Here is a 16,843-nt window from a genome sequence, read left to right on the forward strand (position 1 = left end):
TTGGCCTAAAAATGGTAAGGGCCTTCAGCTGTTGGTAATCTATGGGCCTTTCACTGTATGTGTCAGCTGTTGTTGTGACAACAAACAACTCCAACATTTTTGTAGTTTAAAACAATAGGCATTAGTATTTTTCTGATGAAACATCAGAGCTATGGATTTGGCTGTGGCCCAGGTTCAAGTATCTTCTCATTCTGGATCCCAGGTTGAAAGAATATGATGTTCTCTTGGTATAGGCAAAAACACAAGACAGAACTCAACCCAAACCCTACAATTGCATGTAAAGCTTCTACCTGGATATGGAAAATGTCAAGTTTACTGACATTCAAGTGGCCAAAGCATGCAACACGGTCAAACCCAAAGTCAAACAAGTAGGGATGTATACTTCTCCCACAAGAGTGTTAGACCTTTTGAGTGACCTTTGTTTTCTGTTAGGACTCTGACTAATACAGCTATCTATAGAAAAAAATATTATTAAGGAAAGCTTATTACAATGATAAACAGAACTCCCTCGCTGCACCCAAAGGCAGAAATTGCAGCCAGCCTTCAGGAGTGAACCGGAATGAGAGACTGGAGTACTTTCCAGACTTGCCTTTTCTCCTCTTTGCTCTTTTCTGACTGCTTCCATTTTTCTCTTTTTGCAGGACAGTTTCACTTGCTTCTCTTACCTACATTTTGGAAAACATAATGTCCAACATCTCCTAAGTGTGATGTTCCAAGATGAACCGTCTGCTGGTCTTCACTCTAAATTCACAGAGAAGGCTTCTGACTGGCCCAGTGTGGGTGAGCTGCTCATTGCCAGTGCTACAGACAGGGCACAATGGGCAAGGCCACACTGTACAAAGTAGTTGCTGGGACCCTACATTGTAACATGGATTATGCTGATGGAGAATTAAAAGTAAAGAGCAAGAGTGTAGACCAGGTGCCTGCCATGTCCAGACCTCTTTTTCACTCTACATTTTCCTTTGATGATCGCTGCTTTGTTAAGCAGCATCTACTAAGTAAAATTGGAGTTTCTTGCTTTCCTTTTTTGTTTAGTGCAATATTTATTTTCTACTTAAAAGAAATCCAGAATTTGTAATATGAAGTCCCTTTTTTTAAAAAAAAAAACTTTGATTTTCTATATGCAATACACTAGGTCTAAATTTTCAATTTCTTTTAAATATGGATAGAAAGTAGACATCTCTCTGAAGACAAGTGCGAAGTCTACCTGCAAATATGGATTTCAGCCTAGTAATGAAGATATTTGTAATGATATATCAAGTAATTTTGGAGGGAGAGATTTTGAATAAAAATAATGACATCTAATTATTTACACTGACCTTGGTATATCTATACAATATAAAAGTAATTGGTAGCAAAAAAAAAAAATACTGGAGTATTGTACTTTAAAGTTCTTATATTCCTTTACTGCTCATAATCTGTGTAATATAAACAACACGGTGAGACAGTTATTATAACTCCATTTTGCAGGTAAGTAAACTGAAACTCAAAGAGGTTGAGTAACTGGCCTAAATTCATAGCGCTATTAAATGGCAGATTCAAGACATAAATCCAGATTGGATTAACTCCAAAGTCTGTGCTTATTTGTAAATTATCTAGGATGGTGGCAGACCAGAGTAGGCATCAATAATTATTAGCTTCTTTTCTCTGTAAAGGTTCTTTCACTTCTCTAATGCTGTGATTTGCATGGCTCTTTCATAAAGCGAGTGGAGTGGGATTATGATAATGATAGTTTCTATTTGCCAAAATGATGTCACAGGGGCTCTGAGAATGAGTTGGCTTCCCAGATTCTATTGGGAGTGGGATCTGAGCTTCATCTTCCTAAAATGGATTTGTAATAAAATTTTCTTAGAGAAAGAGTCTTGCCCTGTCACTCAGGCTGGGGTGCAGTGGTGCAATCAGCTCACGGCAGTCTTGAACTCCTGGGTACAAGTGATCCTTCTACCTCAGCCTCCTGAGTAGTTAGGACTACAGGTGTGCACCACCACATCCAGCTAATTTTTTAACTTTTTTTTTTTTTTTTTTTTTTGTAGAGGGCTCACTATGTTGCTCAGGCTGGTTTGGAACTCTTAGCTTCAATCAATACTTTTTCCTTGGTCTCCCAAAGTCCTGGGATTATAGGCATAAACAACTACCCCCAGTTTGTAATTTCTGTTTTGACCCACCGAAGTTTTGCAAAATTATGTTTCAGGGATTAGAATAATTATATTGGACTTCTCTTTATCCTAGGGTGGATAACAAGAAAGAAGGTAGAGGGCATCCTATTATTCACACAATCCTGGGGATATTGCATTCATGACTTCATATCCAGCCGTGCACTATTTTCCACATGGTTTTCTCAGGAAGTGTTCCTAGTGTCTTTTTATTCCAGTCAAAAGTTTTAAATATCAGATATAATGGTGTATTAATTACATTACCACATAGTACATGATTGCAACTCCGTAAAAACTCCATACACACAGATATACACACACACACACAGAACTACATATATGTGTATATATACACACACACACATATATACACACACAAACACATCCATATATGGATAAAACTGAGAAGAAAAACATAGAACAAATATATTTAATTTATTAGTAATGGGATTATAGGTAGTATTTTTAAATCAAAATTTTCTTTTATTTAACATTTAAAAGAGATTTATATAAAGGAAACAGTAACGAATTAGTGCGTCACAATGTTTCAACTAGCCAGAATACACACAAAATGGAGCATCCCAGGCAATGGAAGGAAACATTCGTAGTAATTTAAAATATCTCAAAAACCCACACCTGTAATCCCAGCTACTCAGGAGGCTGAGGCAGGAGAATTGTTTGAACCCAGAGGAAGTTACGGTGAACCGAGATTGCACCACTGTACTCCAGTCTGAGTGATAGAGTGAGACTTCATCTCAAAATAAATAAATAAAATAAAATACTTTAAAAACCTACTAATTTAAAAAAATGTATCTGATCTTTGTACATATTTATGGGGTACATGTGATATTTTGTTACACGGATAGAATACATAATGATCAAATCAGAATATTTAGGGTATCACCTGAAGTATTTACAATTCCTTTGTGTTGGGAACATTTCAAGTCCTCTCTTCTAGCTATTCTGAAACATATAATACACTGTTGTTAAGTATAGTCACCCTATCCTGCTATAGAAAATTAAAACTTATTCCTTCTCTGTAACTGTATGTGCCCATTAACCAACCTTTCTCACCACCCCCAATACCCTTTCCAGCCTCAGATAACTATCAAACTGCATCTCTACCTTCATGAGATCACCTTTTTTTTTTTTTTTTTTTTTTTTTTAATGCCCACATATGAGTGAGAACAAAAAGTATACTAATTTATCTCTGCCAGGATAGACAAGAAATGTATACTCTGGCTTGTCTCTGGAGAAGGGCACAAGGTAGCTATGGAAAAGAAGCAGGAAGGAGGTCTTCCTCTGTATACCATTTTGGTACCTTTTGAATTAGAAATTAATGTAGTGTATTACCAACAAAAAGAAAGATAGAAAAAAATGTATACTCATCTTCCTTGGCTTAGTACAGGAAGTAGAATTAGCATGATTCTTGAATTTTTGTTTCCTTATCTTAAGAATTCTCCACCTCTATTTTATATGGATCATTTGGAAAACACATGTATTTAAGTAAACAACTTCCCTACATATGTTTCAATGCAGTTTAATGCCATATATATGACACTTTTTAAGAAAATAGCTTTATCTGGGCATTGTGAAACATTCAAAAAGTATAAAATATGGAGACCCTATATTTTTTTAGATGATGGAACACATAAAGAAGTATAAGTAATAGGGCAAACTCAGAGTTGTGCACATGAAATTATTACTGCAATGCCTAGCATAGACTCAAACACACAATTCAATTAGACAAAGATCAGAGTGTGCTAGAGTATGTAGATAGAGAAGATTTTGTGCAATGTTTTTATTAGTTAGGTCATTCCAAGCTGCAGTAACACATTCATCCTAATATTTTAATGATTAAAGAACAATGTATTTGCTTATCTCTCATATAGCAGTCCAGGGTAGGTTGGGGGTTGGTTGAGTGACCCTTTTCCATTATCAGAAAAGAATTCAAACTGGGGATTACTTTGTCACTATCAATGTGTCCTCAGGGCATTTATCGCAGTCAGCCAAAGGGAAAAGAACACAGAGAAGCATGGGAACACTCCTGAGTGAGTCCACTCCTAGAAGTGCACACACCCTTTCCTCTCACACTCCACTAGCTGTGGCTCAGCAACAAGGCCACACCACACTACATGAGATGCAGGGCTAGCCACACAGTTGACCTTTCCATTGCAATAGAGAAGTAGAACGGATTTTGGTGGACAGCTGGGAGTTTCTATCCCAGATACGGAACATCAATGATTTGGAGGAATAAAGAAGATGAGGAATGGCTTTGCCCAGGCAGGAAAAACAGTAAGTATAACCAGGCTATTAAACCTAGCCAGGACTCCATTTCTTTAGCTGATAAAGAAAACTTATTTTAAATGTTTTCTAAAATTGTTTCTGGCTTTTAAATTTCTGTGCTTCTGAGAGCTAACATTCTGTGGGTATTGTGTTCAGCTGAAGCAAGGTGCTCATGTTTGAAATGGTGCAAGATAACTCTTATGATATGGATAGAGTGGCTCTTGAATAATCAATGTATTTCACGGGAGATTTTTTTAAAAAAATCAACAGATATTGATCAAGTACCTACTTGTGATGGTTAATTTTAAGTGTCAACTTGACTGGGTGAAAGGATACCCATATAGCTGGTAAAACATTATTTCTAGGGGTGTGCGGGTGTTTCTGGAAGAGATTAGTATTTAAATCAGTAGACTGAGTAAAGAAGATCCACCCTCAGCAATATGAGTAGGCACCATCCTGTCTAGTGAGGGCTTGGATAGAACACAAAGGTGAAGGAACTGTGAGTTTGCTCTCATTCTCTTGCTGAGCTGGGACATCCATATTCTCCTGCCCTTGCACATTGGAACTCCTAGTCTCAGGCCTTTGACCTTGAACCATGAACTTTCCCGGTTCTCCAGCTTGCAGAGGGCATATGATTGAACTTCTTAGCCTCCTAATAGTGTGGGCCAATTCTCTCCATGTATGAGGATAATACATCTTCTCGTACATTTTTCTACATACCATATTGGTTTCATTTCTCTGGAGAACCCTGACTAACATACTATTTACATACCATACACTTTAAGAGGTGCTGTGGAGGACACAAAAGAGTTAACTCATTATTTTTTTTTTATTTTTTTTTTTTTTTGGAGACGGAGTCTCGCTCTGCTGCCCAGGCTGGAGTGCAGTGGCCCGATCTCAGCTCACTGCAAGCTCCGCCTCCCGGGTTCACGCCATTCTCCGGCCTCAGCCTCCCGAGTAGCTGGGACTACAGACGCCCGCCACCGCGGCCGGCTAGTTTTTTGTATTTTTTTTTAGTAGAGACGGGGTTTCACCGTGTTAGCCAGGATGGTCTCGATCTCCTGACCTCGTGATCCGCCCGTCTCGGCCTCCCAAAGTGCTGGGATTACAGGCTTGAGCCATCGCGCCCGGCCGAGTTAACTCATTATTTTAGATAATAGATTAAGTACTACAAATGCACCTCAACTTATCACGGGGTTGTGTCCTGATAAACCCCTTGTACATTGAAAATCCTCAATTAAAAATGCGTTTAACACACTTAATCTACCAATCATCATAGCTCAGCCTAGCCTACCTTAAATGTGCTTAGACACTTACATCGGTCTATAATTGGGTAAAATAATCAAATTCAAAGCCTATTTTATAATAATGTGGTGAATATTTCATGTAATTTATTGAATACTTTACTGAAAGTGAAAAACAGAATGGCTGTACGAGTACTCAAAATGCTGTTTCTACTGAATGCATATGGCTGTTGCACCATCATAAAGTCAAAAAATTGTAAGTTGAACCATTGTATATCAGGGACTGTCTGTATTTATGGGACAGCTGAGTTGAATGAAGAGAAGGGAAATTTAACAATGAAACAGAATGGGATATGTTCCTAGGATTCCAGACCTCACAATACAGGGTAGGAGATTGGGGTGAAGATGAAATGATCTTTGAGTATCATCTAATGACTTTTCTGAAGAAAAAAGAATCTATAATGTGAACTTTTTCCCCCCTGATTTGTCTCTTGCAATTGGCAATATTAAATTGTCATTCATTGAGAGTTCTGATTAATCAACATTGAGTTAACTTTGGTTTCACTGCAAGGAAGAATGCACGACTCCATCCTCTATATTTTACGGGCCAGTTAATTAATTTAAAATTCTTCATGAGGTGGAATCAAACCTTTAGGCAATCAAGGCATTCCCCAAAATACACCAATTCCTATGAAAATAAATTCTCAGGTGCCATAATCACATGAAAACTGCCCAATGTAGTCTTCCACTGTTGTTAATTCTTAGCCAGTCATATTGCTAATGTATTCCAGGACTCTTATCTTTGGATATAAGGATTTAACCTGACTTAATTTGGATTTATCCTGACTTACTTTTCTGTAGTTTGAGTTTCTAAAAGATTTGTGATCATAGATAAATTATTATCCTAAATATTTTAGGGGGAGGTTATTTCCACTGTTTTCAGGTTCAGTTTTGGCTACTGGGTCCTGTCTTGTTATAAACTCATTGCAATTATTTTTGTTGTCTTGAATACCTGCTTCAGTTTACCTTTCTTATGTAACACAGAACCTGGGACTAGGAGTCAGGAGAAATGCATTTCAGGTGGGTTTGCCATTTACTAGTGGGCACATCATTACCCTCATAGGGACTTGCGTTTTCTTGTCTGTCAAATAAGAGGATTAAGAAGGTAGTGTAGGTGGCATTGTCTTTGAAATATTACTCTTCTATATGTTAATATGTCTATACATTTAAAAGTTCTGTCACTTTAATTTTTAAACAGTTTGTGACCGAGGGCAAAATTAGCTTCCATGAATGTCCTTTTCCTCAATAGCAGTACTAAAAGGCACAAAACGGTTTTGTAGAAATGTGTGTATTTGCATGCTTAAGTGGGCTCTGATTTATATTGTGCCAAGTACCATTATTGACAATTAGGTATGCTTTGCAATGAAATTTTGACTTAGAAATATATGTGGCATATATTCTACTCCAATTTAAAAACAAGCTTATGGGAAACTTTAAAAAAATTCTACAAACCTTGCTAACATCTAAGAACTGTATAAATCGATTTATAGGGGTTTTTTTTTCTAGCATAGAAATAATGTTCACATCTCTCAACTTTTGAACATCCAATAGTTTTAAACCTTGTTATTTCATGTCAAAACAATAATAATCATAATGGCAGCTCACAAGTAGAGAGTTCTTTCTTACTAGATGCCATGCTATGTACAAAATGTTTTATGTAAGTGATCCTTTCGCCCTGCTTTAAAATCTCCACAGCCAAGCTGCCTATTTAATATGTATCTAAGGGAAACCTTCATGTTCAATTGGTATCACACACACACACACACACACACACACACACACACACACACAGAGAGAGAGAGAGAGAGAGAGAGAGAGAGAGAGAGAGAGAATAAGCCCTTGTGAGGAAAAGAAACAAGGAGAACAGAGTCTTTAAAAAAAAACACCCAGGATTCATGTGACAGATCTAGCAAATTCTTTTTATTTACATAGAAATGTGTACGCATACTTTCTCTATACACAGAAAATTCTAAGTATATATATACATATATGATTCCCACATATTTTACAATAAATAATATTTTACTCTTGTTTCTAGGTGAAAATAAAAAGATGTCTCAAAATATTACTCACCAACCACAAAATTACAAAAACACGTGGTGAACTCAGAGCAAGAACTTCAAGCCTGCATTACCACACACTAAGCCTAGTACAATTTTTACAAAAGACAAAAATTGAACACTGCAGATATTACCAGTAAAAGGAAAGAAATGAAGATATAAAATAGAGAACAGAGCTCTTGGTTTTTTGAACAGTGTGGTAAGACTACTTCTTGTTGTTTAGGACTTATCTTCCTTTAGTCCTCAATTTAATGTTTTACTTTAATTAATATTTTACAATAAGAAGGGAGAAAGAAGTTAACATCTATTGTAAAATGACTGACAATTCCATGAGCGTCCTGAGTTCTAGAAGCCTTTTTCCTGATCAACTAGACACCTCTTTCTGTTATAATTTAATAATCATCCAGTTCTACCATGTAGCATTGCTATTCACCCCCACAGGGAAGATGAGAAGGGCACTGACTATGAAGTGACATTAATTTGGAAGTCATTTCAAAAGTCTGGTAAGCCATGTATCTTGCTTGTCAGTACTTAATAATTAGAAATGTTTAAATATAACTCTCTATTTCCACATAGAGTTTGATCTTTTATTCAAATATTAACTAAATGCAAGGAGAACTTAATCTGGGAGGCTAGAAATAATGAATCCATAATCCTGAAATTTCCTCCCTCCACTTCCCACTTTTGTTTTCTATTCTAGTCTAGGAAACAAGCACTTTCTCTCAACTTCAGAGTTGTTCTACACATGTGTAAAGAATCACACTACCGAATGAATTGAATAAAGCTCTAAGCTATAGGATGCGTACACATTTTGTCATTTTTTGATTAATCCCACAGCATTTGAATTTATCAGAAGAGTCTAAAAGCATCATGAATTTTGTTGTTGTTGAACAAACTTATTCTCAGATTTGCTTTCCCATTACATCAGTATTCAAACTCAGAAGGGAATCATAAGAATGGTGACCAACACAGGGCTATGTGCTTAAATCACATTCCACGCAACTCTAGCTCAGATGATAAGGAACTTGGTTCCACTGTGGCACTGTAACTTCACACACGAGTTTTGGAACAAATTTTACCCTTTTTTCTCTCATATCAATAACAGCACAGATGGATGGGGAAAAGATAGAAATATAAAAAAAAGTTCCAATGTCAAAAACACAATTCATTTATCAAATACAATCTTTTCCTTTACTGCATCTGCTATTTCTGCGGTAACCTTCCAAAACATATTTCAAAGGCAGGCTCATTTCAAGAGCAATGTTTATCACATGCATAATTTTGTTCCTTCTTGTCACATATTGCTATCATTGATGTTTCTTTCAGAGAAACAATAAGATTTCTAGAACTTAGTCATCTTGCATGAAAGTGATGGTTTCATAAACAATTTAACTTTTTAGATAAAGGTACCTATGATAGAAACAAACAAATCTCACATTTAAAGATGTCTCTTTTTCTTTTTTTAAATTTGAAAACCTGATAGGGAACTATTTGTTCACCGCCATAAACAAAAGGGATCCTTTACCATAAAGAGCTGGGCTTGTTTCTTGGTCATTCTAATCAAATATATATATATATACACACATATCCCTCATTTCTACCACAACAGGAAGGTCAGCCGGAAGATAAGTATGGGGTCTCACTATGGTAATTGTAGTCAGGGCACACCTTTTGCACGAGTTTATAATCAACACTGTAAAAGGCAATGTAAATGCAAATGACCTTGAAGGGCTTGGAGCACAACCAAGACACATGGCTCTGAGTCTGCTCCTGGTAGCAGATCTTGGATGGGTCAAAGTTGCACAGGGCGGTCTTTTTCGCCCGATCTGTTTTTTCATACTCAATGCGACAATTGAAAGATTTAGATTCCTTGGTCTCCAAGGTAGACTGGGGGGAAACTTCAAATTCCACCACCTTGGAGGGTGGTACCAAGCTCACTGAAACATTGCCCAGGCCTGTTGAATTATGTCGGAAATACACACTGAAGGTTCCATTTCCATGGTCAACAATTTTCCCTGTGATGAGGAGATTGAGTTTGACAGTTTTAATGTTGGAATGAAAGTCACCCCATCCAAACATTTTCTTAAATTTTCCTGTTTTCACTATTGGCCTCCGTTTAGTTCTTGCCAATGGCTCCTGAACCTCCGTGATGTTGGCCAGCCAATCCCAAAAGTTTTCCATGCTGTCTGCATACGCCATGGGGCCGGGCTTGGGCACCGGAGACTGTTTAACAAACAGGCGCAGGGGACTGATGATCCTTGAGTGCACCACGTTGCCGACCAAGGTCCCTGGAGCATCTTTGTCTTCCCAATCCAGCCCCTCCGTGGCATGTACCACTTCCTTACTGTCACAAAATAGCTGTTCGAAAAGAAGAAAGAGAAATAAACTTTAGGTTAATACCGTGACTGCGCACTCAAACTGAAATCAAACCGCAAGGGAAATTCTTTCAATATTATTTAGATTCTTATTCGACAGCATTTCACACACACACAGCTGGGCTCAACAGTGTAACAAGATGAGCATTTAATTCAAGCAATGGAAAACCGTGAATATGAAAATTAAAAAAGGTGATGTTAAGAACAAAGTATTTCATTTTAATGGGTTGATGTGGTTTTAGTCTCTGTTTCCTGATCTTCACAATGCTAATTTTCCAGTTTGGGGGAAGAGTATATTTTGACTTCTCGTTTGATATAATCATTAAATTGTCAACTCTTTTCTTCCAGGTAGAAGACAAAAATAGAATGCTGAAGGTATCTACCAAGGAGCTAAAAACTGTCAATGATATTGATAAGTCTTTTAAGTATATTTGGAAATATTAAGGTGATTATTATGTTCAAAGGCTTATAACATGTAATTTCATAGCTCTTTATATAATTCCGTCTCAAACTCTGTAACAAAAAAAGGCATGTGATGAGGATTAGAAAGTTCTACAAAATTTTTAGTTGAAAAAATATAAGTAAAAATTTAGTTGCCTTTATAGAAACAGAAAGTAATGTAGAGAGGTATATTTTGAATTAATAGGTTGTATAGGATTTAATAAATTTTATTACAACTGAATTATATCCTAAAATAATTGCTAAGAAAATGTCATGTGCATATGTTTTATGGGTTTCTCAGTATTTTGGTTCAAATAATAGCCACTGAAACATAAGACTTTATTTGCATTTGATTTTTCTTTTTCTTCTTTTTATAGTACAAGAGTCCCCATGTTTACTAAAAATAATTTAGTTAAGTAGATACGGATTTTAAGGGACAGAATCATTATATATGATGCTGTTGCATGGAGTGAATATTTATGGGTGATTTATAAAAAGTCTGGAAAATAGAGGTTTCTAGTGGAAACACAGCCTCTTATCTCTAACGGCACAAACTACTCTTGTAATGATTCTCCGGAAAACTGTCAGCATGATGAAATGGGTGAGGAAAGAAATGAGGCTGTGTTTATGTCCTTTCTCTAGCCCTTTCAAACTTGGCAAAGCACTTGGTAAAAATGGTTTCAGATTATTCCCAAAATTACTGCTTTCAGTCCAATTTTGAAAATAAATGAAAGACACAGCCTGATTATAAATACAGCATTTGACTAGATGGCATAGTTTGATAACATAAGGTTATCTATTGCATGTTCATAAAAGTTTAGAAGCTTAAATCCTAACAGGGCTTTGTGAAAAGTATTTTCACCTATGTCTAGTCCCCAAATCACTTTAGGAATCCAAGGACTCAAAAGGTATAGCTAGGTTTCTTGAAAATTATTTTTTACTTTGGTAAGGATGGGAGGGTGCTACAACATATACTTCTCCCTTTGGTTAATTTCCTGGAAGCTTTTCTTCCTCATTTCTGGAGTTTAAAAAAATTCAGAACAAGTTGGTATGATGCATATTCTTACATTTTGAGAACCTAAATCCATATGGCCTCTTCTTAGGGGCTTATACACCCTGAATTGATACTCCTTTCTCTCTCCTGGTGTTGAAAGGCTGTCAGATTCCCCAGGGAAAGAGGGATCATTACTCTGGATTTCTGGCTGAAAGTATTTCTGATACTGTAACTACAGTTTTCTGATTTTGCACACTTTTTTCTCTTTTATTGGTATACAATATTTTACATATTTATGGGGGTACATGTGAGTATTTGATACATGCATAAAATGTGTAATGATTAAGTTAGAGTATTTAGGGTCTACATCATCTCAAGTATCTCTAGTATGTATTGGGAACATTTCAAGTCCTTCAAGCTACTTTAAAATATACAACATGTTGTTGTTAACTATAGTATAGTCACCCTACACTGCTGTCGAACATGAGAACTTGTTTTATTTTATTTTTAAAAATGGGATTAATTTTTTTTTAGTAGAGATGGGGTCTCAGTTTGATGCCCAGGTGGTCTCAAGCTGCTGGCCTCAAGTGATCCTCCTGCCTCGTCCTTCCTAAATGTTGGGATTACAGGTATGAGCCACCATGCCTGGACTAGAACTTATTTCTTCTATCTAACTATGTTTGTACTCATCCATCAATCTCTCTTCATTTCACCCACCCCACCCTCAAATGCTTCCCAACCTCTGGTACTATCAAAATCCTCTATTTCTATGAGATCAAGTTTTTAGCTCTTACAGATGGGTGAGAATATGTGTTTGTCTCATTTCACTTAACATAATGACTTCCAGTTCCTTGAATACTATTTATTTATTTATTTTTAGAGACAGGATATCACTTTGTCACCCAGGCTGGAGGCATAATCATAGCTCACTGCAACCTCAAACTCCTGGGCTCAAATGATTCTCCCCCCTCAGCCTCCAGAATAGCTAGGAATACAGGTGCACACCACCATCCCTGGCATACACACACACACACACACACACACACACACACACACACACACACAAACATATATATATATATTAGACAGTCTTGCTCTATCACCCAGGCTGCGGTGGAGGGGTGCAATCTCAGCTTATTACAATCTCCACCTCCCGGGTTTAAGAAATTCTTGCACATCAGCCTGCCGAGTAGCTGGGATTACAGGCATGCGCCAACATGCCTGACTAGTTTTTGTGTTTTTAGTGGAGACAGGGTCTCACCATGTTGGCCAGGCTGGTCTCAAACTCCTGGCCTCAAATGATCTGCCTGCCTCGGCCTCCCAAAGTGTCAGGATTACAGGCGTGAACCACTGCTCGGCTTAATTTTTTATTTTTATACAGATGAGGTCTTGCTATGTTGCCCAGGCTGGTCTTGAATTCCAGCCTCAAGTGATCCTCCTACCTTGGCCTCTCAAAAGTGTTGGGATTACAGGAGTGAACCATCACGTCCAGTCCCTTGAACACTCTTACTCATGATGTGCACAAACTTCATTCCAATCATTTGGTAATAGTCCATGGAGCTCAACACCCAGACTCTGCTTCCGACTTGAGTTTCCTGAGAATGGAGACAGCCTGGTCCAAGCGACCTGTCTCAGCATCTCTCCAGAAAGAGGGCCAAGGATGCATAGGCAGATAAGAAGCTCTTGCTGATCAAGGTCCAATTTCTCTTCTGTGATCGTGATTCTTGCTGCCCATAGTCTACTACCTATTTTTCACCTGTTTCCAGTATTTCATGAGATTCACCATGCTTGGTAAATGCTTACAGACACATCTACCATTTGCGGAACATCTGGCTTACAAGAAGTGCTCCTTAGTTCCCAATCTCTACTCCTTGATTTGGTACAGCTTCTGAGCTTCTTCCCTTACTCTCACCTTCCTTCTTCTATTTCATGGGAGAGAGCCCTTCTGACATTTTCCCCTTTAAGCTTGCTTTTAAAAATACGTCTTGATTCTTACCTTTATGTATCATAATATCAATTACTTTATTACAAATACCATGATACTTTATCAGCAGAACTAAAATACATTTTTCATTCAAAAAAATTTTTTTTCAACCAGAAGTATAAAAATACTCCTTTATCAATAGCAATGTGCCCTCTTTTTCTTTAAAGTGTTTGTTTTATGTTACGTGTTTCCCTAAACTTTTTTTCTGCCTGATTCATTTTTATTGTTTTAGTGCTATGCCTAATTTTCTCCTCACTTTCCCATTACTGAAAAACCAATAAGAATTGAGCCCATCATTCAACAACCAGTAAGTTTTGCAATCATGTAGTCTTAGCTGATCTTGGTGCACTTTCAAATATATGACAGACACCGATACCTTAAGAGATCCTTCTCTTATCTCTAGGACTTCCATCGTGATGGTTCTGAGATTACTCAATAATAATAATAATAATAGTAATAGTAATAATAATAGTAAAAATAATAACAATCAGCCATTACTGAGATATTTTCAAAGATCTGAACACTTTTCTGGTAGCAGTTTATGTTGTAAGAGGACTTGACCCAAATATATGTGACTCTCTTAAAAAAAAATGAAAGTAGAAAACATTCTAAGCTTATCAAACAGATAAATTGAGTGTCATTATTTGCTTTTACAAAAGTTGTTTTATTCTATGGAAAAGGTTCTCTATATGAGAATTTGAAATGAAATTAGATTTCTAAAAAAAAAAATCATTCTAACACACTACTGTTCAGGTCCAAACCTGCTCAAAGAGCCCTTGATTTTAAGATTAGTCTATATAATAAAAAATAATAAAAATTAGCTAATGGCAAAGATATGTAATGTTTCTCTCTTCCAGTGACAGCATGCACTGGCAGTGCCTTAGATAAAAAGTACATATATATATATATATAAATCTATATAAAGTACTTATTTTTTTTTTAAATTTGGCTTTCCTTAGAGCATCATATTTCTAGCTTGTTTTGACAACAACATTAGCCAAGTTGGAAAAACTGTGTACAACCTCTTCTGCTTATTACTTTAAAATGCACGGACAGTTCTCACAAGTGCAGACTTCCAAATCTAAACCCAAATCTCAAAAAGTTATCTGACAGTGATTTACCGGTAGAAGAATATAATTTAAAGGGCAAGTATATTTCTCTATGTCATTTAAAAGCTGACAATTTTATCTCCCCGCCCAACTTTCAGCCTTGGTGTAACTTGTTCAGCCTTCCTCTTGTTATAAATCACCACTTTATAACATCACTGCTGAGAGCTCAGGCACACTTTTCTACACCAGGTCTACCTAGATGATTATATGACCTAAGTCCCCAGCCCACATGCTCAACATGAAGACCTAATCAGAAGATTGGAGGCTGATGAGCCACAACCCTGCCCACCTCCCCACTGCTCACCCATATATTCCCAATGGGGAAGCAACCTGATATGATGGAAAAGAGCATAGGATTTATTGCCTAATGGCATCATCACCCCTTGCTCAAGTGTATGATTTGAACCTCAGTTTTCTCACCTATATCTCCTTTGCTGGTTGTAGGGACTAAAAGAATGGATGGAAATTACTGGGCCTATTCCTTGGCAAAACACATTCAATGACTGATGGCTCTTCCATGGTCCAATGGATAATCTCGTGCCTCTTACTCAAGAAGAGTCTCCAAAGGTTTCTATGAATTCTCAAGCCTCCAGGGAAACTGATTAATGGTTAATTGAGCAACTTGTTCAGTGCCATGTGATAAATTAATGACCAAGTAGAAATCCACCCTCTCAACCCCAGAACATCAATCGAATGTTTCCTTGTTTCTAGTCTTACTGGCATCTGAGTCACATCCAAATCCCAGGTGAGCTCTCTTTGCCAACAAAATGTGTTTGTAGATCTTTGATTCCAATCTACTATATGAGTCAGCAAAGGGAGCTGAGAATATAAAGTGTCTGGTAGGTGTCCTCGTTCCTGAACAGACAATTTCTGTGATACAACATGCTGGGAGAAGACTGTAGGTGGCTCTGAATCTGTTGGTAATCCACTCTGTCCAAGGCAAGATTGTTAAGTGTTATCTACAAAACAGATAGCTGTATATTCCTGGTTACTTTTGTATTTGCTGGGGCTCTTCCTGCTAATTTCAGTATCCCTGCTGTCTTTTCCCCCATCATATTATAATAATAATGCAAAAACATTTAACCTCAAGCATAAAACGGAGTTTTAAAAAGGGGAAGAAAGAAAAATTGCTATGCTTTATCTGTTTGAACATTCCTTGATTTCAACACATTTATCAAAGCTTAAGTAATTTATGTCTTGGCAGGGTGTATCAATTTCACAAAGCACACACATTAGCTAGATACAATGATATCATATTAGCTTTTTCTGCATCTTACAGAAGAGCTCAAAAAGATTAATACATGCACAAGCCTTCATCAATTAAATGAAGCAGGTGGAAGGAAGGGAGTAGAGGAATAAGATTGTATTTCATTTTGGTTCTTTTGTTTTTAGGAGGGAAAAGCTGACAGGTTCAAATCATTCATCATAACAAGCTAAAGTTGAATTTTACTGATAATTAAATGCATTTTTTTCCCAAGAGGCAGAGAAGCTGCAATGAATTTTATAGTATCAGATGTGAGAACTGTCACAAATTACGGAAATAATTTATAAACTAAAAAGCATCCTCCTCTGCAAACATTATATCAGAAGAGACTTTTTAAACGTATTCGCTATGTATTTTTTAATAAGCATTTTTATTTTGGAATAATTTTAGTTTACAGAAAAGCTGCATAATACAAACAGTTCCCATAGACCCTGCACCCAGATACTGCACTCAGTATCCCCTACCGTTAGCATCTAATACTAGAGTATATTTGCCACAGCTATTAAACCAATATTGACACTAACTAAAGTTCATACTTTAATTGGGTCTCCTTAGCTTTTCTTTAATGTCTTTTATTTGCTCCAGCATCCTGTGCAGGATCCCACATTAAATTTGGTCATCACCAATTCTTAGGTTACAAAGATTCTCAACTTGTCTTGGTTACAAGTTTCTCAGACTTTCCTTGTTTTGGATGAACTTAAATGTTTTCTGAAGTACTTGGCAGATATTTTGTAGAATAGCCTTCAGTTTGACTTTATTCTATATTCTTCTCATGATTACACTAGGGATAGGGGTTTTGAGGAGGAAACACACAGAGGTAAAGTGCCGCTTTCATCACTCCCTCTCAAGGGTACATGCTAAGCAACTTGTCAC

The 16,843-nt window shown here is 36.9% G+C and overlaps 1 protein-coding gene across 1 annotated transcript in view; it reads right to left on the reverse strand.

Moving 5' to 3' along the window:
• Positions 1-7,635: 7,635 nt before the first annotated feature.
• The window catches only part of NXPH2 (neurexophilin 2), a 112,549-nt gene continuing 103,341 nt past the window's right edge, over positions 7,636-16,843 (reverse strand). The window contains exon 2 of the mRNA XM_001091365.5: positions 7,636-10,161. Coding sequence (XP_001091365.1) covers positions 9,418-10,161 — 744 coding nt within the window. The 3' untranslated portion in view covers positions 7,636-9,417. The remainder of the gene's footprint in view (positions 10,162-16,843) is intronic.

This window comes from Macaca mulatta, chromosome 12 (genome assembly GCF_049350105.2).
Source record: "Macaca mulatta isolate MMU2019108-1 chromosome 12, T2T-MMU8v2.0, whole genome shotgun sequence".
Lineage (NCBI taxonomy): Eukaryota > Metazoa > Chordata > Mammalia > Primates > Cercopithecidae > Macaca > Macaca mulatta.